At 51.7% G+C, this 20770-nt stretch overlaps 7 protein-coding genes across 7 annotated transcripts; 6 read left to right on the forward strand and 1 right to left on the reverse strand.

Annotated features, from left to right (window-relative positions):
* Nucleotides 1-724: 724 nt before the first annotated feature.
* On the forward strand, nt 725-2226 carry N7473_005856 (mRNA-binding protein NAB2; the record flags this gene model as incomplete). Its single annotated transcript, XM_057151796.1, has 2 exons — nt 725-1116; nt 1173-2226. The coding sequence occupies 2 exons, from the start codon at nt 725-727 to the stop codon at nt 2224-2226; spliced, it is 1446 nt and encodes a 481-aa protein (XP_057009601.1).
* A 424-nt stretch (nt 2227-2650) lies between these two features.
* Nucleotides 2651-4647, forward strand: hem14 (oxygen-dependent protoporphyrinogen oxidase; the record flags this gene model as incomplete). The annotated part of the gene is made up of 3 exons (XM_057151797.1): nt 2651-2956; nt 3028-3717; nt 3778-4647. The coding sequence occupies 3 exons, from the start codon at nt 2651-2653 to the stop codon at nt 4645-4647; spliced, it is 1866 nt and encodes a 621-aa protein (XP_057009602.1).
* Nucleotides 4648-5293: 646 nt separating this feature from the next.
* N7473_005858 (putative RNA binding protein Pym) lies at nt 5294-5920 on the reverse strand (the record flags this gene model as incomplete). Its single annotated transcript, XM_057151798.1, has 1 exon — nt 5294-5920. One exon carries the CDS (start codon nt 5918-5920, stop codon nt 5294-5296), a length of 627 nt encoding a protein of 208 aa, XP_057009603.1.
* Nucleotides 5921-6246: 326 nt separating this feature from the next.
* Nucleotides 6247-6796, forward strand: N7473_005859 (cytochrome b-c1 complex subunit 9; the record flags this gene model as incomplete). Its single annotated transcript, XM_057151799.1, has 5 exons — nt 6247-6255; nt 6341-6360; nt 6439-6504; nt 6572-6620; nt 6737-6796. 5 exons carry the CDS (start codon nt 6247-6249, stop codon nt 6794-6796), a joined length of 204 nt encoding a protein of 67 aa, XP_057009604.1.
* A 750-nt stretch (nt 6797-7546) lies between these two features.
* On the forward strand, nt 7547-14082 carry N7473_005860 (putative ubiquitin-protein ligase E3 component (UBR1); the record flags this gene model as incomplete). Its single annotated transcript, XM_057151800.1, has 2 exons — nt 7547-13737; nt 13815-14082. The coding sequence occupies 2 exons, from the start codon at nt 7547-7549 to the stop codon at nt 14080-14082; spliced, it is 6459 nt and encodes a 2152-aa protein (XP_057009605.1).
* Nucleotides 14083-14696: 614 nt separating this feature from the next.
* Nucleotides 14697-16402, forward strand: N7473_005861 (uncharacterized protein; the record flags this gene model as incomplete). Its single annotated transcript, XM_057151801.1, has 2 exons — nt 14697-14851; nt 14911-16402. 2 exons carry the CDS (start codon nt 14697-14699, stop codon nt 16400-16402), a joined length of 1647 nt encoding a protein of 548 aa, XP_057009606.1.
* Nucleotides 16403-19097: 2695 nt separating this feature from the next.
* On the forward strand, nt 19098-20456 carry N7473_005862 (uncharacterized protein; the record flags this gene model as incomplete). The annotated part of the gene is made up of 1 exon (XM_057151802.1): nt 19098-20456. One exon carries the CDS (start codon nt 19098-19100, stop codon nt 20454-20456), a length of 1359 nt encoding a protein of 452 aa, XP_057009607.1.
* Nucleotides 20457-20770: the final 314 nt, after the last annotated feature.

Raw genomic sequence — 20770 nt, forward strand, 5'->3', positions numbered from 1 at the left:
ATCATCTCGACATAGATTTTGATTGAGGATGTGGTCAAGTCTTCTATTGGCTTGGCATACCGAGTTGATGGCACTTCGCCGCCCCAGGAATGTCCCAATTATCAGGTAGATCTCTGTGGGTAAACCTGAGAAAGACATTTGAAAGACTTGTAGCCTTATGCTCAATGATGCTAGTCTGGTATTAGCCAAGATATCCGAATTATGCATGTAAGCTATCTGGAGGCGATGATTTTCACAAGCTTTCAGTCTGGTCAGTTTGCTCACAATCTCTTGTTTAGTGCTCATGTTTTAACGAAGAGAATAATTGAGCCTGCCTGAGGAGAATATGAGAGGCCCCAGGCAATTATGCATTATTTAGTTCACAATACATACTAAGCCTTTTCGATACACACTAAGCCCTTTCGGGACGTAAAGGGTTTGATATGTTTGCATGATAATGAGTCACATGACTAATCTTGTCGCATTTTCCACCGCCGACAGGAAGCTCACCGTTATCGCGTTGCCTTCACCTGCCTTGCTTTGAACTGCTGTCTGATCAGACCTTAGGTAGATCAAACATATTTCTAACCTCCTTAACATTGACACTTTTTTTCCCGGATACCCAACCTTTCACAACCAACCGATCTCAAAAGCGCTTTTGTTCCGGTGGCGCAAGAGGACCGGCTATCTCCAGATCTCAAATTCCGTCACTTAATTCTCTCGCCACTCTTGACCATCCCTCAAAATGCTTCCGACAATCACACAAGACTCGCAACTTGCGACCGCGGTCGCTAACGCTGTTCGACCAAAATTGGTGGAGATGGGTTGGAGCACCGACGACGGCCAGGAGTCCGCTCTCATCGAATACATCGTCTTGATGCTTGTCAACGGCAAGACACAGGAGCAACTGGCAACTGAGCTTTCGAACGACTTCCTTGGACTAGATGAGGGTGATACACAGGCCCTTGAGTTCTCCAGATGGCTCTTTGGTCAAGTTGAGATCCTTGATCAACAAATCAACGGTGTACCCGCGACAAACGACGCCGCTCCCCAGCACGTGCTATCTGCCAACGCTCAAGATTTTACCCCACAAGGAAACGGGATGGATGCAGAGATGGGCGATGCAGGCGAATCTATGTGAGTTTGCATGCTTTATCTAAGCTAATGTCATGTACTGACCCGCTTCTTCACAGCCCCACTGGCCCCAAGGCTATGCGCAACGGCCGACAAGCTGGCCGAGGACGAATGTTGAACCAGATCAACCGTAGTCTGGACCGACCAGGCGAAGGCGCACTTCACCGCGTTCGCGGACACCAAGGAAACGGGCGCATTGGAGGCCACGGTCAGAACCAAATGAAGGGAAACCGAGGTGGCCGTGGAGGTCGAAACATGGGTGGAATGGGAATGGGAATGGGAATGCAGGGCAACATGGGTAGTGGCATGATGCAAATGAGCCCCGAGAATCAGATGCAAATCATGTCCATGCTGGAAGAGCAGGCACGCATGATGTCTCAACTTATGCCTGGTTTCGTTCCTCCCGCCGTCAACCCCGCCTTTCAGAATGGTGGTCAACAAGGCCGCTCACTTTTCGACCGTGTCGAGCCCCAAGGCCGACGCGGTGGACGTTTCCAAGGACGTGGAGGACACCAACAACAACGAAGCAAGGGCGCAGAAAATGCCGATGTCGACATGGATACTGGAATGGACGGCGAGCAGGATGAAAGCAACCCTAACAATATCTGCCGATTCAACCTCCGTTGCACTCGCAAAGACTGCCCCTTCGCTCACCAATCTCCCGTTGCTCCCGAGGGCACATCTATCGATGTATCAGATGTCTGCTCATACGGTGCCGCTTGCAAGAACCGCAAATGCACTGGTCGCCACCCATCTCCCGCCGTCAAGTCCGCCCACCAAGCCGAAGAGATGTGCAGATTCTTCCCTAACTGCACTAACCCACACTGTCACTTCAAGCACCCTGATATGCCGATGTGCCGCAATGGTGCCGACTGCAAGACCGAAGGTTGCAAGTTTACCCACGTCCAGGTTGCTTGCAAGTTTAACCCCTGCATGAACCCTCGCTGCACATACAAGCACGCCGAGGGTCAGCGCGGTAACTTCGGTGACAAGGTTTGGACAGCGTCTGGACCAACAAGCGAACGCAAGTTCGTTGAAGACGAGAACGCGCCGGAGGAATTGGTCAAGCCCGAGGCAGGCGAGGCCTCCCAAAGCCAGGAGCTTACCGCGTGACTACGCCTTGTTTGACGGGTGTCGAAAATGAAACATGATATTATTGGACGCAAAAGAGAGAGTGCTCCTCGATGGAGCAGTCCTGTACACAATCTGATCCGTGATGATGAATGGTGACTAGGGTGGGCGTTCATGATGCATTTGCTTGATGGACCGAGAAGATGGGTCCTTTTTTTTTGCCTGTACATAGATATTCCCCGAGATGAAAGAAAGAAAGCGACAGCGTAATAACTCTTGCTTCGCACAACATTTTCAGATGACTTATTTCTGTTCAATTTCTGGGTAGATCGTATGACTTGTAAGATGTCTGCAGCCAGGCGTAGCTTAAGTAAGTCGGCCTCGGCCGCGGGGACTTCCATCCGGAGACCATCGAGATCGCCGCATTCCCCAAACATCCCAATGACCCCAACTCTCTGCCATTGAGATGCGGCTACTGTGCGCCTCTAATGGACTCCGATCCAGGCAAAGGCCACTAGTTTCCGCGATTCGCGGCCAACAACGCGCTTACAATGCCGCCGTGATAGGTGCTGGTATCACGGGCCTGACGGCTGCTTGGCAGCTAGCTCAAGACCCCCAGTGCTCTAGGATCACACTATACGAGAAGTCAGCTTGTCTAGGTGGCTGGCTGAACTCTGAGACTATCCCAGTGGAGGGTGGAGAAGTGGTATTTGAATATGGTCCTCGCACTCTGAGGAGTGCAATGCCAGCATCGCTGCCACTGCTTTACTTGGTGAACGAGCCCCGAATCACTCCCCTTCCACAGCAATTGAAATCGCTGACTTATTCCCTTTGTTAATCTAGGTTTCAAATCTAGGACTCTTCGATGAATTGATCACAACCTCCAAGCGAAGCCCTGCTGCGCTAAATCGGTACATCTACTATCCGGATCACCTAGTCCGCCTGCCCACGCCAGATCCCAGTCTCTCGTTCACCCAAAATGTGCAAAATATCTTCAAGGCTGTCATGAATGAGCCGTTGTTTGAAGGATTGGTACCTGGTATCCTCCTCGAGCACACCAAACCCTCGCGGCCACCAGAGCTATGGGGCCAAGACGAGTCCATTGCCCAGTTTATCTCTCGGCGCTTCAACCACAAAGTCGCGGATAATTTGGTGTCAGCAGTGATGCACGGTATATATGCCGGTGACATTGACCAAATGAGTGCCCAGGCGATATTGGGGGGCATACGCAATCTGGAAGACGGCGGCATCTTGTACAATCTGATTATGAAATCGATGATGAGCAAGAAGACGAGGTCGATGGATGACTTTTTGGCTGTGGATGCAATTACCAAGACACCTGAATCTGTGAATCGCACAGAAGATATCTTCAGGGTGGTCAGGAAGGCTAGCACGTTTACCTTTAAGCGTGGAACGCAGCAGCTTGTTGAAGGCTTGGTTGAGTCGTTGAGGGCATCTAAAAAGGTCAACCTCCAACTCAACGCAAATATCACGTCCATGAACCCACCAGACAATCCTGGGGATCAGATAAAGGTATTTACTCCGCTTACCCCAGTCGGTACCATGTTTGACCATGGAGCTTACACACGCTAGATCTATACCGGGACAAAGGGCGTTCAATCCTTCGATCACGTTATTTCTGCAGTCTCTGCACCTGCGTTGTCCAACATTCTAGATCCTCAACTTCGAACCTCACTCGAAGAAGTCTTTGATCCAGAGAGCAGAGAAATGAGGCTCGCTCTGGATGTAAAAAGCAGTTCTAAACCCGTAACAAACACTCTCGCAAGACTACAATTACACTGTGACGCAACAACCGTGATGGTCGTCAACCTCTACTACAAAAATCCCAACCTTCTCCCCGTCGATGGCTTCGGATACTTGATCCCACGCTCTATACCCTACGAACAAAACCCCGAGTGCGGTCTAGGCGTGATCTTCGCCTCAGCATCCAGCATCGGCGAAAGCCCCGTGGCTCCCTATCCAACCGTCTCGCAAGACTCTGCCCCGGGAACCAAGATCACCATCATGTTCGGCGGCCACTACTGGGACGGATGGAAGAAAGAAGATTATCCAGATCACAAGACCGCCGTGCGCATGGCGCGAACCATGCTAGAAAGACATATCGGTATCACCGATGACCCGACGCTCGTGCGGACCCGATTGCAAGAAAATGCGATCCCGAAGTATAAACCGGGTCATTTGACGAATATGTATCGGCTGTCGTTTGCGGCTAAGAAGGATTATCATGGCCGGCTTGTTCTGGCTGGGAATTCTTTTAACGGTGTTGGGGTGGGTGATTGTGTGAGACAGGGTATTCTTGCGGCTACGCATGGTGTTGGTCGGCATGAGCTTCAAGCTGGACCGGGGGATTGGTGTCCGTGGAAGGAGTTTAATTACCAGGATTGGGATTTGAAGGGTGGTATTCCTACAGCTCCGGTGCGACTATTTGAGTCGGATGTTTGAATGATATACAGCAGGGTCTACCCCATCGCAACTTCATCAGCATCACCTTGATCCTTCTTCCTCTCACCCCTCTTTTCTTTCATGTTACCCTTCCCCCGCCCAGCAGGATTGATGATTGTTGGATAAGGTTACATTGTACATTAGACAGTCAGGCAGATTATTGTACCATAGTCGCATTAAAATCTAGATGCTAAATGTATAACACCAGACGTGGCTGGCAAATACCAGATACCGAACCTTGGCTGTTCCAAGGCGCGATTACCCGAAGACATAGAAAGGGAGACCATGTAATCAAAAAATTCCTTAGACTATATCTCTGTAACTGCAGAAATAGACTTGAGAGTCAACTAGCAGCTGCTTGCCTCGAAGACAAGCACGTGGGATATGCGTGGAGGCGTTGCCTCGCAGATTGGTGGAAACGATGACAATTCAACCCACGAATGCGGAGCAAAGATTGGTCGAAAGTGGGCAGCTGATCATATCATGGATATCTTCGGGGCTCGGGAGCGTCGACAGCCTCGATGCTGGTGAGATATGGGATGGCACCGCCGATCCTGATGGAGGTTCATTCAAGTAGTATTGCACATAGCAATTATCGCCGTCTATTGCGAGAGGTGGGTGATGCATGTTGTAGATGGCGAATACATCAGGCCTTCTCTGGGCTGGCGTTTTCCTTCTTATCGCCGTTGGAGTCGAAACCGAGGGCATCCAATTGACGGATCAGCTCCGGGATTTTGATAAGCTTCTCCAGCTGCTCGGGTAGAAGCATTTCGCCTTCATTCTTCTTATCGCGCAGGTCTCGCGCCTGCCGCAGCTTCTTCTTGAGGTTGCGAGCCTTCTTCTCCTTCTCGGCTTCGATATCGACGGGATCTTCGACTGGCGGCTCCTCCTTCTTTGGGGCTGGCACGCGCCAGTTGTCGGAGTCGGCTCCCTTCTTCTCAGTAGCAGGCTCGGGGCCCTCGTTCTCCTTTGCCTTGCGTCTGGCCTCTCTCCGCTTGGCGTTCTTGTTGCTGGCGGATGTACTAGCGGCCTGGGCTGCCTTGTCCTCTTCGCTGCTCATGGCTTCCGCACCGGGCACCCCACCTTTTCCTCGGGTTTTCCATGCAGCGGCTGCGCGGTTCCTGTAGAGCTCGACATCCTCTGGGGGCTTGTAGCCGGGACGAACTCGAATTTCTCGACGCTTTGAGCCGTCTGCTCGTACTGAAGAAGGGATGTAGCGCTCGCCTGTCGTGGTGTCGGTAGTGATACCGGCGGAGGAAACGTTGGAGGACATGGTGAATGTGGTGGATGTTGAGCGAAGTAATTTTTATTTCTTAAAAAGCATCAAGTTGCGAGCCGACCGGGCACGAGGCCGTAAAGAGTGAAGTCCAAGGTCAAATATCAATGAGAAGTGCAGTCCAGCCAAAATAGTTTGTGGTGATTCACAGCAAATAGCAAATGGGGAAACCAGCCGGAGGACCGCGGGCCAATCAGGGAGCCGGGAATTCCCGTGCTTTTCGTCCTCGCGAACTTCCAACTTCCACTTCCAATCCTCGTCTCCAGCCTCGATCCTCGACTCCCAACTCTCCCCGTCGTGTCAACCACCTCACCTCCGTCACAATGGCCGGCGTATGTTCTTCTTCTCCCGATGCTGCTATGCAAGCCGCATTCTGGCAATTGCGAGACTCCTAGCTAACTCCGGGCGCATTCACAGATCTCCAACGCTATCTACCAGCACGTCTTCCCACCCCCGACCTAAAGGTCGCAATTGCTCGACTGGACTCTAACCGTGGACTCTTTCGACCTATTTAGGAGCATCATCCGCAGGAATGCTGTCTTCCTGACCACCATCTTCGCCGGTGCCTTTGCTTTCGAGCTGTGCGTTACATTCGAATCTCCCCTTCCATGTCATACCACCGGGTCTCACTAAACAATTGCGATACAGCTCCTTCGACACCGCCTCCAACAAGATCTGGGACACCTGGAACGCCGGCGTATGTTCTCCCGACCCAATATACCCTATCAGCCCCAACATTGTCCCTAGCCGTTCCGACGGTCAACGTCCCGCGGCCCGAAGCGGTCTTCTTTGCTAACGGTTCTCCAATTACAGCGTCAATGGAAGGACATCAAGCCCCGCTACTTGGTCCAGGAGGAAGAGGATGACGAGTAAAGGAGCCCCAAAGCTCTTGGTTGTGACGGTATAGATCTATCGTGAGAAAGGGGTCCTTGGTAGTGGAAAAGCGCGAGGCGGAACTCGCTATCACCCTGTTATTGTACTCATTCCAGCTGCGGGCTTGTATGTGATAGAATTTGGGATATTGTATTTGACATGATCATTTAATTTTTTTTCCTTAATTTGGTGGATGTATAGATTGAAGGTGATGCAGTTTTGGAGGGTGATGATTACCTCGGAGGCTGGATCGCTGTGGCGTTTGCAGCGAGACCGCTCCGTCGATGTCATAGTCAAAAATACTCGAAGATCAACTCCGGTAATCTCACTCGACTCATGTGCATTGTATCTTCCCGTTCTTTCTTCTTTCATATAGAACTCGGAGACAACATCTTTCTTTTTCACTTCTCAATTTATTCCGCAGACGTGCTGTAACTGGCCTGGTCTGCCTGATTGTCGACCTCATCGGTCCACACCTCGCCTGTCTTCCTTTCCCCCCACTACGATCTGCTGGGGTCAAGAAACTGAAAGACAACCACCCGACAGCCCAACCCGGCGTTGAAACCCTAAGCTCCTTGGTGTCGCCAAAAGTTTTGTCTCGACTGCATATCCCTCACGCCCCCGGTACGATCGTTCTTCGTGATTCGGATTACCTCGAACGCCGTTTACACGCGCCAACGGGCCTTCCCATCAGACGTCAGTGACAGCCGAGCGGCACCCTGCCCTCTACCTTCGTCCGACACCCAAACCATGCACATGCTCGCAGAATGTGAGAGAATCCTCGGTGAAGGTCTTCTACGATTGCCTTCGCAGCATAACTACCGCTATGGCCCGAAGGCGGAACGCGACCTGCTAGAGCTTCTCTTCCGGTCGCTCGTCGGGCACAACGATGAGCTGGTAGCTCACCTCTTCCCGGATGGCACACCAACGGGGTCATGGAAATTGGCGGACGCGCAAGGCGCTCGTGAAGGAGCCGAGTATAGCGAGGCGGCGCGGGGCAAGCGATGCGGGCACATTTTCCGAGCGGGAGAGGCAACCTATCGCTGCGTGACTTGTGCTGCGGATGATACATGCGTGCTGTGCAGTCGATGCTTTGACTCGTCAGATCATACGGGGCATCAGTATCAGATTTCGCTTTCGTCGGGTAACTGTGGCTGCTGTGACTGCGGAGACGATGAAGCCTGGCGGCTGCCACTGTTCTGCGCCATTCACACCGACAGTGGAAATATAAAGGGTAAAGAGCGGGCAGAGCGAGAGCTGCCCCCGGACTTGGTGGCTACGATTCGGTTAACCATCTCACGGGTTCTGGATTACTTTTGTGATGTCATCTCTTGCTCGCCGGAGAACTTGCGGCTAGCAAAGACGATGGAAGGCATCAAGCAGGATGAAGAAGCGTCTCGATTGCGTCCAGGCTGGTATGGTGAGGGTGATCAGGAGGAGGAAGAACCCGAGTTCGCCTTGATGCTTTGGAATGACGAGAAGCATACCATCCGAGACGTCGCTCACCAGGTCACGCGTGCTTGTCGCGAGCGCGATAGCTTCGGTGTTGCGCGAGCTCATGAAACCAACGATATTGGTCGGAGTGTCATCAAGTATTCGAAGGATCTGCAACGCCTGCTGGCGGTGTCCAAGATCATTGAGGAGATCAAGGTTACAGTCTCGGTTCGATCCGCTCGCGACACCTTCCGGGAGCAAATGTGCGGCGCGATCGTTGAATGGCTGGCAGATATTGCTGGATGCAGTATCCTGGATGACAATGAAATCTTCCGCCAGATTATTTGCGAAGAACTGCTCAGCCCGTGGCGAAAGGGGAGTGGTGCTTATAACGCAGATATCGGTATGAAGGGTATCGATGACCACCAGGAGACGGAAAATCAGCTTCCTGGTCGCACCGTCTTGCTCACTCTCCCTCCGCATGGACAGATAGTTCTTGCAACCACCGACGAGGATGAGGATGAAGAGGGAGACGATGGCAACGAGCAAGATGAAGATGAAGACTACGTCGAAGCTCACGATGATGCGGATGACGAAGACGATGATATGGATATGGAACTCGCCCGCCTCCAAGCTGAGGCTGACGGAGACGATGACGAGGAAATGGATATGGGCAATGAGGAGGAAATTGCCCTGGCTGAACGCATCTTAGCAGGACTGGCTAGCACACAGCACATGGCTCCTCGCCCAGCTCCGCAACCCACGGAAGAACAGGCTGCTCAGGAGGATGAAACCGACGTTGTCGCTTCCAATGAGGGCGAAAGCCAGCCATCCGCTTCTGACAGCTATGTCTCTATTCCAAAGACCCCTTCGGGAGTAATCAGACCTCCTCCCGCACGAACTGAAGGCCACTGGCAAGTGCGGCCTCCCATACCGGCTGTCGGTGAGAAGGTTGCGCCTTATGAAGACCTCTGGCAACGCACTCGTCTAGACTGGTTGGTTCTGTTTGATCTGCGGCTGTGGAAGAAGACTCGCACGGATTTGCGGGATCTCTACATCAGCACCGTGGTCAACGTGCCTCAATTCAAGCGCATCATGGGTTTACGACTCTCTGCATTGTATACAGCTCTGGCGCAACTCTATCTCATCGCAGATCGTGAGCCGGACCACTCCATCGTCAACCTCTCCCTTCAACTTCTTACGACGCCTTCCATTACGGAGGAGATTGTTCTGCGAGGCAATTTCCTTACCAAGGTCATGGCGATTCTCTATACCTTCCTGACAACACGACAGGTGGGCGAACCTCAAGCCGTCAACCCGAATGCCACGTTGGCGTTCGATGCAGGTTCCGTCACAAACAGGCGCTTGTACCATTTCTTCCTTGATTTGCGCTACCTCCTTCAATCCGAGTATGTCCAACACCGCGTGCGGACCGAGGAACAGTACCTGCCTCAGTTCCTGGACTTGGTCAAGCTTTCGCAGGGTATCTGCCCTAACGTTCGTGCCGTCGGCGAGCACGTCGAGTATGAGACAGATGCTTGGATCAGTGCCTCGATTCTGATGCGAGAAATCAACCGCCTTTGCCGACAATTCTGCGAATCTTTCCGGAATCCGGAGATTGATAATGGTCAGAACCTGTTGCGGGCTATCAAGACGACTACTATGACCGCGATCATGCACTCGGCGGGCGTGGAGCGAAAGCGCTTCGATCAAGCCGAGATCAAGGAAGAAGTCAAATTCAAGACTTTGCCTCCGTTTGATTTCGAGATGGGTTCGTCTGGTCAAGTTCCATGTCACCGCGTGGTCGAATTCGCCGTTGAGAAGGGATCGATCAGTTTCCACCACGCAATTCACTATACCCTGTCATGGTTGATTGAATGTGGTCGCGGGGTGAGCAGCGAAGTCATGCGGGGTGTTCTCTTTGAAGCTGCCCAGAATGCTAGGGTAGAGCTCCACGCTGCCAAGGTCGCTGGCAACAAGCAAATAGACGATAATCTTCTCACCCTTAGTCCGGAGGATCTTCTTCTGACCATGTTTGACTACCCCCTGAGAGTCTGTGCTTGGCTTGCTCAGATGAAGGCTGCCATGTGGGTTCGCAACGGTCTGAGCCTTCGCCACCAGGCATCACAATATCGCGGCGTCTCTTCTCGAGACTTTGCATACTATCGTGACATTTTCCTGTTGCAGACCGCAATGGTGACCTGTGATCCCAGCAGAGTCCTTGCATCTATCGCTCATCGCTTCGGCATGGTTGATTGGATGTCTCGAAACTACATGCCTCGTAATGGTTTCGAGGATACTCAGATCGTCGACGTCGCTGAGGAGTTTGTCCACTTGCTGGTCATCTTGTTGACCGATCGCACCTCCCTGACTGCCATTGATGATAGTTCTCACTTGACCAAGGAGAACATCAGTCGGGATATTGCCCACGTCCTGTGCTTTAAGCCGCTGTCCTTCTCTGATCTGTCAACCCGTCTGAGCGACAAGCTACTGGATTCCGATATGTTCCAAGATGTCCTTGAAGAGGTCGCCAACTTCCGCCCTCCAGAGGGCCTGAGCGATTCTGGAACATTTGAGCTGAAGTCTGAGTTCTTTGACCTTGTGGATCCGTACAGCGCGCATTACACCAAGAACCAACGAGATGAGGCGGAGAACATTTACAAGGAATGGATGGCTAAGAAGACCGGTAAAAAGGCATCTGACATTGTGTATGAGCCCAAGCTTCGTCCCATTAGCTCGGGGGTGTTCTCCGATCTGCCGCGCTTTACGGGGACTATGCTTTTCGCACAGCTCGTTCATCAGTGTCTTGAGTATGTTGTTTCCTTCAAGGAGTGCACCTCTGCCATCCCTCCAACTCGCGTGGAGACTTTCCTCCAGGTCATTCTGCACCTTGTGCTCGCTGCAGTACTGGAAGACAACTCTGAAGATGGCAGCATGGAGACGGAGCAGAGTCAGTCATTCAACTTGCATGCCATGTCCAAGTCTCGAGAGATCAAGGCAGGCAACTTGACCATTGTCGGTCTTCTGGAAAGAATATCGGTGACCAACGAATTCTCTGCATGCGGTCCCAAGATCCGTCACATTCTCAAGCGTCTGTGGCAGAAGCGGCCTCGCACCTATACCTCAGCAACTGCCTCTCTCAGGTTCCCCTTCGATCGCATTGAAACCAGCTCGCCCGCCATCGACATCGACAATGAGAAGGAACTCAAGAAGAAGCAGGCATTGGAGAGACAAGCTAGAGTGATGGCCCAGTTCCAGCAACAGCAACAACAATTCCTGAACACTCAAGGAGACATTGACTGGGGCGAGGAGGACTTTAGTGATTCGGAACCGGAGGCACCAACGGCTCATGAGGCTAAGGTTTGGAAGTATCCTAGCGGGACATGCATTTTCTGTCAAGATGAGACCAGCGATTCGAAGCTCTATGGTACTTTTGCGTTGATTCAGGACAGCACAATCCTGCGACAGACCGACATCAGAGACCCTGACAGGATCCGTGAAGCGCTCAGGACTCCTACGAGCTTGGATCGATCTGCAGACGATATCCGGCCCTTCGGAGTTTCCGGAGAGAACAGGACAACGATTCGCCGGCTGGATTCATCTGGAGGTGAGGTCATCAGCGAAAAGGTTGGTCTTAGCAAGGGCTTCAGCCCGAAGAGCACTCTGCGTGGACCTGTGACGACTGGCTGTGGTCATATCATGCATTACTCGTGCTTTGACGTTTACTATACCGGAACCCAAAGACGGCATAGCCAGCAGATTGCCCGGCATCATCCTGAGAATATCACACTCAAGGAATTTGTGTGCCCGTTGTGTAAGGCACTCGGCAATGCATTCCTGCCCATCACTTGGAAGGGCAAGGAGGAGTCATATCCCGGCGCGCTGAACACTGTTTTGCCGTTTGATGAGTTTATGACTACAGGGCTCAAGAGTGCCCTGAATCAGTCACAGAACTTCCCTGTTCTGATGATTGAGAAAGACAAGGCGTATCAACAGCCATACTCTGACTTGTTCGTCGATTACCTGTCGAAGACCCTGACACCTCCACTCTCTTCGAGGGTCGGCCAGCTTATGACTTCCTCATTGCCTTCAACTGGTGCATCCCACCCTCTGTCATCTGTTCCCCGTCTGGCCATGCCGGGCCTTTTCCCCACGACCGCTGAAGACTTGCCACCAACGAGCCCCTTACAGCAGGTCTCGACGCCTTCGGACAGCCCTATGACGGAGCTTCTGCAGATCTACAAGCGTCTTAAGAAGACCATCAAGATGAACCACATTAGCTCCATTTTCAATAACAGTCCTGATACGATGGTCAGTGATGAACTGGTGCACACGGACTCTTTGATCCGGAGCTTCGGGTTTAGCATTTCGTCTGTCGAGATTGCCCAGCGTGGTGTCGAGTCGGAGCCCGGATCGACTCTTCTGGACAAGATTCCGCCACTAACCTTGACGCATCTCCGTATTTTGGCAGAGACTGCTTTGACCTATGCAGCTGTGGGATGTGTTCACTCAAGCAACAGCCCGAAGAGTCGACCTACCCACGAGTTCCAGGAAATGCACCGGCAAAAGCTATGCCAACTGCTCGTCGGACATCCTTGTTTGAGCGGCACACCCCTGTTGAACGATGTTAGGAACATCGAACCGCTGCTCGCCATGGATACCTTTGTGTTCTTGGCGGAATGCTCACTGTCTTTGCTACCTGTTCTCCGTATTGATGTACGACACCTCGTCCAGATGTGCTACGTGGCTGAGATCGTCAAGGTTGCTGTCACTTTCATCCTGTGGCCGTTGGGTCTGAAGGAAGAACTTGCACACCAAGGAGATAATGATCTCGCTGGATCTGATGTTTCAGCCGATCGACATGATGTCACAAAGCACTTCTTTGATTCCATCGTTGCAGAGCTCAAGGCCAACTCTGTTGGACGCGCCGAGGGCTCCTCGTTCCCGGCCGAGAGCGGCTACGTGAAGGATGGAGAAGAGTCTGCTACCCCGAGCGTCATCCTCGCCCTCCGCCGCCTTGTCTCTAGCTACGCCCTGACATTCCTGCGCAAGGCTGTCATCCTGCTCCATGTGCAGCATGGCGTTGATTTCCCCAACACGGGCTTTGCTGATCTCGGCGCGTCGGAACTGGACCGACTTACCAAGACTCTTCACCTTCCTACGCTGGACGAGATCTTCATGTCTGTCAGCCCTGCACGGAAGAGCAACAGCCCCTTCGATGCCGTCATCTCCGGTTGGATCTTCCACTGGAACGCCTCGCGCTCGGGCATTCGCTTCGAAGATCACCGTCTGTGGCCTAGTCTCCCACACCCAGCCATCTTTGAGCTTGTCGGTCTCCCTAAGTACTTCGACAGCTTGATCGAGGAGGCCAACAGACGTCGCTGCCCGAACTCAAAGAAAGAGCTCAGCGACCCGAGCATTTGTCTCTTCTGCGGTGACATCTTCTGCTCGCAGGCAGTGTGCTGCATGCACAACAAGCTGGGTGGTTGCAACCAGCATCTGCAAAAGTAAGCCCTCCCTCCTCCTTCTCCCTCAATTAAATTCTCTACCACACCAAACTAACATTCCATCTCCTTTGCAACAGATGTGGCAAAAACATCGGCCTCTTCATCAATATCCGCAAATGCACAGTCCTCTACCTGCACAACCACAACGGCTCATGGCACTACGCACCCTACCTCGACCGCCACGGCGAAGTTGACCCCGGTCTACGCCGCAACCGCCAACTCATCCTTAACCAAAAGCGGTATGACAGACTCCTGCGCGATGTATGGCTTTCGCACTCGATTCCTGCCACGATCAGTCGTAAGTTGGAATCGGAGATGAATAATGGCGGGTGGGAAACGATTTAATGAACTACTTTGATGCAAAAGCTGGATTGGATCGTTTGCGTTAGTTTCGAGTGCTCTAGATTCTTCTTTTTCTTAATTGGTGACTTGACTTGACTTGAGCGTTGCATTCTTTATTGAGGGTTTGTCTTTTTTTTTGGTTGTTTTTACTTTATTCTTCGATTGTATCTTTGTTTTTTATGTGTATATCGACATTCTTTTACTTCTGGTCCCGGTAGCATTTAGTTTAAATGCCATTCTTCAAAGTGCCTTGTTCCAGAATAGTTTTTCCGGTAAGCCTGCTCGCCTGACTGTACTCCGTACAGATTCGAGTATATTGGATCCGCCATTCGTGAAGTGAAAGCGTTCGTCCGAAGGTATGAGAGGCAAGATCTTCGAGTCTGGGACACTATCAAGTGGTATTTCCAGATCGTGTCATTTCGACTGATATCTTTGCATCTATATGTGAGTAAGGAATAGGAACGAACCAAAATCTAGAATTCTTGGTCACCCAGCGCTGAGCTTTCAGGGCGACCCTTAGGCACGATAAGGTTTATCTTATCGGATGCCAAGCCTGACCCTGCTTGATCTCAAAATTGACGTCGACTCTAGCTCTTCCTGAGCCCCAACTTGCAGCAATGAATAACGAGCAGTTCCGGCGACTTCTCGCCGATAATACATCGACTTCCAAGTCCGGCGACAAGTCCGGCTCGTCGTCGCGCAATGCACCAGCTGGTGGCGCCACTCCGAGCGCGCTGGGCTCGCGAATGCGCTCTAGTATTCCCATGACCCCGTACGTGTCCAGGATCCTTAACTTGCAAAGCGCTTGGTACTGACCGTGATTTTATCTAGGCGCTCTGTTACAGGGGTTGACTTCGCCCGACAGCTCGCGGAGCATCGCCGAGAGGGCGATCAACGTCCCGCGAAGCGTTTCAAATCTTCTGCCGCGCCAAAGGGTAGCAAATTGGCTACCGGGTACCAGGACCGCGCACAGCTACGTAATGCGGATGATGAGAGTGAGGATGACCTACAGAAACGGGTCAAGGCCCTCGAAGACATGGTGAAACTAGGCCAAATCGATCAGGCGACGTTCGAAAAGCTGTGCGGCGAACTCGGGGTCGGTGGAGACACGGAGAGTACACACATGGTCAAGGGCTTGGATTGGACGTTACTGAAGCGAGTTCGTGCTGGTGAGGATATATCGAAGGCGCCTGAAAAACCGGCTCCTCCCCCGGCAGAGGAACCGCCTGTTACCGAGGAAGATGCAGATGAGGCGTTCGAGCGGTTGATGGAGGAGAAGGGTTTGGAAGAGATCAAAGCAGCGCCTAAGGAGCCAAAGGAGAAAAAGAAAGGAACAATGGCACCACCACCGCCTCGACCGAAGACACGCGACGAAATTCTGAGGGAGTTGAAGGCCAGTCGAGCGGCGGCTGCAAGTGCGCCACCCCCGGTGCCGGGGTCAACACTTGGCTCTAAGTTCAAGAAAGTTGGCGATGGCAAGCCAGAGAAGAAGCGCTTCATTGAGTCAGACGAGAATGGTCGGCGGCGGGAGGTCCTGCTCATCACGGACGCTGAGGGCAATACGAAGCGGAAAACCCGCTGGATTGATAAACCCAATGAGCCGCGTGGGACTCCCTCTCTGCCTATGCCTGATAAGGATGCGAAACCTCTTGGAATGGAGGTTCCAGCGGACATTGCTGCGAGGGAAGCTGCCAGCGCTGCGCCTGAAGACGAAAACGATGATATCTTTGCCGGCGTTGGCGCTGATTATGACCCTCTTGCCGGCATCGAGCAAGCAGACGATTCCTCGTCCGATGAAGATGGCGAGCATCCAGAGAAGCCTGTCAAGGATAATGTACCAGGCTCCATCTCAGAAGAGGCTCAGGGGCCCACCGATCAAGCCGCAGCACAACCTACCAAATCACGCAATTACTTCGCAACAACAACATCCACCACCGCCCCCGAAGAACCCTCGGACCGCTCTAACCCCCTCACAAAGGATCCTACAATCCTCGCTGCTCTCAAACGAGCCGCAGCCCTCCGCCAAACTTCCCCCTCCGAGGAAGACTCCGGCCTATCTGCAGAGGCATCCCTCCGACAAAAGAAATTCCTCGAAGAAGCCCGCCGGCGCGATGCCATGGACGCCGCAGATTTGGATATGGGCTTTGGTGGTAGCCGTATTGAGGATGGCGAGGAGGATGATGATGGTGTGCTACTGGACTTTGAGGATCAGCAGCGTGGAGGGAATAAGAGGAAGCGTGGGCCGAAGAAGAGGAAGGGCGATAAGGATAGTGCTGATGATGTTATGCGTGTTCTTGAGGGGCGGAAGAAGAATGTTGAATAAATTGGTTGATGTTCTTACTGGATCTGCTTGAGTGTTGGTCTGGTTGTCAGATCGCTGGATGGGTCTTTGTGATGGTATTTACTTGGGCTCGTCGTTCGAGGTGCTATATACCCTTTAATGCTATCATTGAACATACATACTTTTTGTACAGCTTTGGCCTGATTCCAATTGTAATTTAGTGTGTCGAGTCTATGAGGATGTACCAGTGTGGCTCAACATGATACTACGATAAATAAAGTACAGAGTGTTGATGCTATAATGTTTGTTATCTCAACCATGCAGCCCCATGGCAAGCTCTTTACTGGCGGGGGCTGATTTTCTCCACCATATCATCATGCCATCCCAACCTTTGATGCCAAAGTTAGTTGGTCACTGTACTATACTACTACTTCACAACCCAATAGTATCCCATGAACATCGTCCCATATCTGTGTAGAGTCAGCTACTGGAACAACAATTACCATGCTCCAACACACTGCTTCGCCAGTATCCCCAGACACCATCCAGCATCTATTCAGCTCCCATGCCCTAAGCCCTATTTCCTAACACCCTGAATCCCTTCAAACCAACCTCTCCAGCCTAGTCGGGCCCTCCTTTTTCCCGAATAGGCAAATATAGAGCGTAGGCTACCGTGGGTCATTTTTGACTGTATCAGGCACCGACAAGGGCTGCCTTCATAGTTCCCAAGGCACCGACTACAACATTTCCTAATCGGGAAGGAACGATGCCTACTCCAGCCAGCAGTTACCTCACCCAGTGGTGCCTTCCCCCTACACCCCTCCTAGATAATTATAAATATCTCCTCTCATCTCTCCTCTCATCTCTCCTCTCATCTCTCCTCTCATCTCTCCTCTCATCTCTCTTCCTTCTCAACCTCAACACATCCATCATGAGCCTGGTCTGTTATGACAAGACTGCTTCCTCCTTTGGTCCTGTCTGGTCCTGTCTACCTTCTTGTCCATCTTCCTGTCCATCCTCTTGTCAGAGACAAAGATGTAAGTCACATCAACCCCACTCAACAGCATCTTCTCACTCTTTGACGCATCTCCCTTTCCATCTCTTCCTATCTCCTGCCATCCACCTTGACCTCTTCTGACCTCTTTCACTTGTATCACTTCTTGATGCTCCTCACTACCTTCTCGTCTCATGACACCTTCTCATCATCTGAACGTCTCCAGCATCTACTGACATCTCATTCCGCTACAGGCAGTCTCTTGTCATGACTTGATATCATATCACCAGGCTCAATCTTGAGACCTCGGATTCTAGGTGAGATGGCCGGTCGCCCGAGGGTGGGTAGGCGGGAACGGGGGACGTCTGGGTTTCCTTACCAGCTTTGTTGACGTAGGTTTTCTGCCTACGCAGGTCTCGCAGGATTCGAATCTTATTGATGACCATATCTGTTGGCTTGGCTTGAGAAGTTCTTCAGGTGAGAACTCCCTCTGGAATAGGTTTTCTCGCCGACTTTCGTTTTGATCTTTCGTTCTGATCTTTCGTTTCGGTATGCTGACAAAGGGGCCTTTCCCTTTGCAGGTCTCGCCCGATTCGAATCGCATCTTATGCTTGTTGGCTTGGATTGAGACCTCTATCAGGTGAGATGGCCCGGTCGCCCGCGGGTTGGTAGGAGGGAAGGGGGATGTCTAGGTTTCCTCACTCAGCTTTGCTGACGTAGGTGTTCTTCCTACGCAGGTCTCACCAGATTCGAATCGACTCTCATGGTCATACCTGCTGGTTTGGCTTGAGACCTCTTCAGGTGAGGTGTCCTCCAGGTTTCCTCCCACCTTCCCTTCACGCCAGCGAATGCTGAGTGTAGACCCTGGTGTCTGCTTTTTTCTGTCAGGTCCTTCATATATTCGATCACTGCTTCGCAATATCGAAATGCCCTGAATGGCTTTCTACCGAATTTCGACTATTTTCTCGAGGTGAGTGCGAAACCCGACGTAATTGCCGTGCCTCCCAGCATTCCTTCACGCCAGCGAATGCTGAGTCTGCTGCTTCTACAAGATTCTCCGAAATTTTAATGACCGTCGCACAATTCTGAAGTCCATCTATACTCTTCTGATCTCCAGAACTGTTTTGCCACTTTCAGGCGAGTCGGTCCATCGAGAGGCGGGTGGGCGGTCGATGTATGATATCCTTGCCAGCATAAATGCTGAGGGGAGACCCTGTCTTCCGTTGCTTCTTCTAGGTTCAATCGATCCCCTTCTTGATATTTGAAGAGAGCCATATCCTCTCCTGTGAATCTCATCAAGTGTGGCGTCTGCTCTGGGCTCATTCATCTCGGATCCCAATTAGGGTCATTCGGAGGAAAGGAGTCCTAGTTTCATCCATAATGGCGATGTGGTGATGTTCAAGTCTTACACAGCATGCGGTCTTGTGCATGCTGAATGAAGTCTATTCATGATGTACCTCGTGTCATTTTTGATATCACAATACCACAAAGTTCTTCGTTCTGCATGATCTGCCTCTCGGATGAGATTCAGCTGTCGTTTGTTGTCGTAGCATAGCTGGTCCGTGCGTCATCTTGATTAAGATGATCAGCCTTGTCCCACTGACATCAACCTTAAAATAAACATCCATCGCCCCATTAGCCCATTAGATGCTTCGGATGCGTTCCCAGCTGCTTTTGCGATCTTTTAGAACACCCTTGGTTCTCGGCAAAGGAATACACTATTCTACTCGCACAAAATCCACCATGTCGAGTGGCAAACAAAACACCGTAAATCAGCCGCAGAAGCCTCGAAACCGAAACCAACGACGAGAAAGACAACCAGCTCTGACCCATTTTCTCTGTCTGCCACTGGTTAATACAGTATCACTTCCCCAGCTGGAAGAGTCAATCGCGGCGTTCACAGCGGCAAATCCGCCAGTCCCTGTAGCAGATTTGTTAAACGGCCAGCAGCAGACGTCGGATACAAATGTCTCGCGGGCGGTTATCCCACAAGGCGCAGTCCGGCCTGTGGGAACAATCCATCTGACCATCGGAGTCATGAGTCTTCCAACTAAGGAACGCCTCGACGAAGCGCTGGCTTTTTTCCAGACGCTTGATCTGGCGGGCTTGCTCCGGGAAGCGGAGCGAGTAGCTTATGAATTACGTCAAAAGCGCGCCGCGAAGATGGCTTCGTCTAAATCAGCACCAAATACGGCAGACGCCTCGTCACATTCGTCTGGCTCTTCATCTGACGAAACTCATACACCCCAACCGCTCTCTGTTTCCTTGGAGTCCTTGCATGCTTTACCACGAGCCAAAGCTGCAACGGTCCTACACGCTTCTCCAAACGACCCCACAGGCCGACTATATCCATTCTGTGTGATGCTACGAGACAAATTCCTGGAAGCAGGATTTATGCTCAGCGAGGCCAACAGTAGATTACCCGCGGAGAAAAAGGATCCGCAAGTCGTGGAGGAAGTACAAGCTTCTCAGTGCAAAGATTTGAATACGGATGATAATCCTCTTCTTGAAGAGATGACGACGCTTCCTGCACAAGTTGAGAGCGTCGGTGTTTCGAAGTTACTGGATCCGTATGCTGCGGCTCTTGCTCGCAAGCCGAAACCTCGTCCTTTGCTTTTACATGCCACCCTCGTGAATACGATTTACGTTCGTGGTCGACGGAAATTCCAGAATGGTGGGAATGGTAAAAATGGCAGAAATGGCTCTAAGAGACTTGAGTTTGATGCGCGTGGTCTTCTGGCTAGATACCGGAATTACTACGTTGATGAGACGCAAAGGACGCCTCGCGTGGATACTTCCGCTCATTCTGGATCCTCCCCGGAGAGTTCCCCGCTGTCCGAACCTGCAGTGCCAGAGGGTGATGAGGCCGAGACCGAGTCCAATCCTAATACCTCTTCTGCAACTTCCCATCCTCAATATCCGTTTGTCTGGGCAAGGAATATCCCGATCAATTCGGTTAGTATTTGTGAAATGGGTGCGAAAAAGCTTGAGATTGGTGGACCCGGGGATCAAGGCATGAATGCACGTCTGGGCGAGGAATACACTGTTATCGCGGAGCGAAGTCTTGATTCCCGTCCGCGGTTACTATCACCCTCCCCTTAGGGGGTGTAGTGAACAGAGTTTACATGGGGGTGTGGGCCTTGTTTAAATGTCTTACGGTTTATCAGGTTCAAAAAGCTGCATTATCTCTATCTTTCAAGATATCGTAGTTTCATGAGGGTGGCTTGCTAAATGGTTCACAGGAGGGAGTAACAAGAGGGTAATATATTCCAAGCCAGCTTGGAATACAGATTTCCGGAGAGCGGCCAAATCGCTCCAAGACTTCAATCCATCGACCACTGTTGCGGGGGGATCTCGAATACCCAGATGGTTGGCGAAACTGGGTTTTCGCAAATTTCCAACGGCATAACACTTCT

The sequence above is a fragment of the Penicillium subrubescens genome (assembly GCF_028828155.1).
Source record: "Penicillium subrubescens strain IBT 31985 chromosome Unknown utg000004l_segment0_segment0, whole genome shotgun sequence".
NCBI classification, from domain to species: domain Eukaryota; kingdom Fungi; phylum Ascomycota; class Eurotiomycetes; order Eurotiales; family Aspergillaceae; genus Penicillium; species Penicillium subrubescens.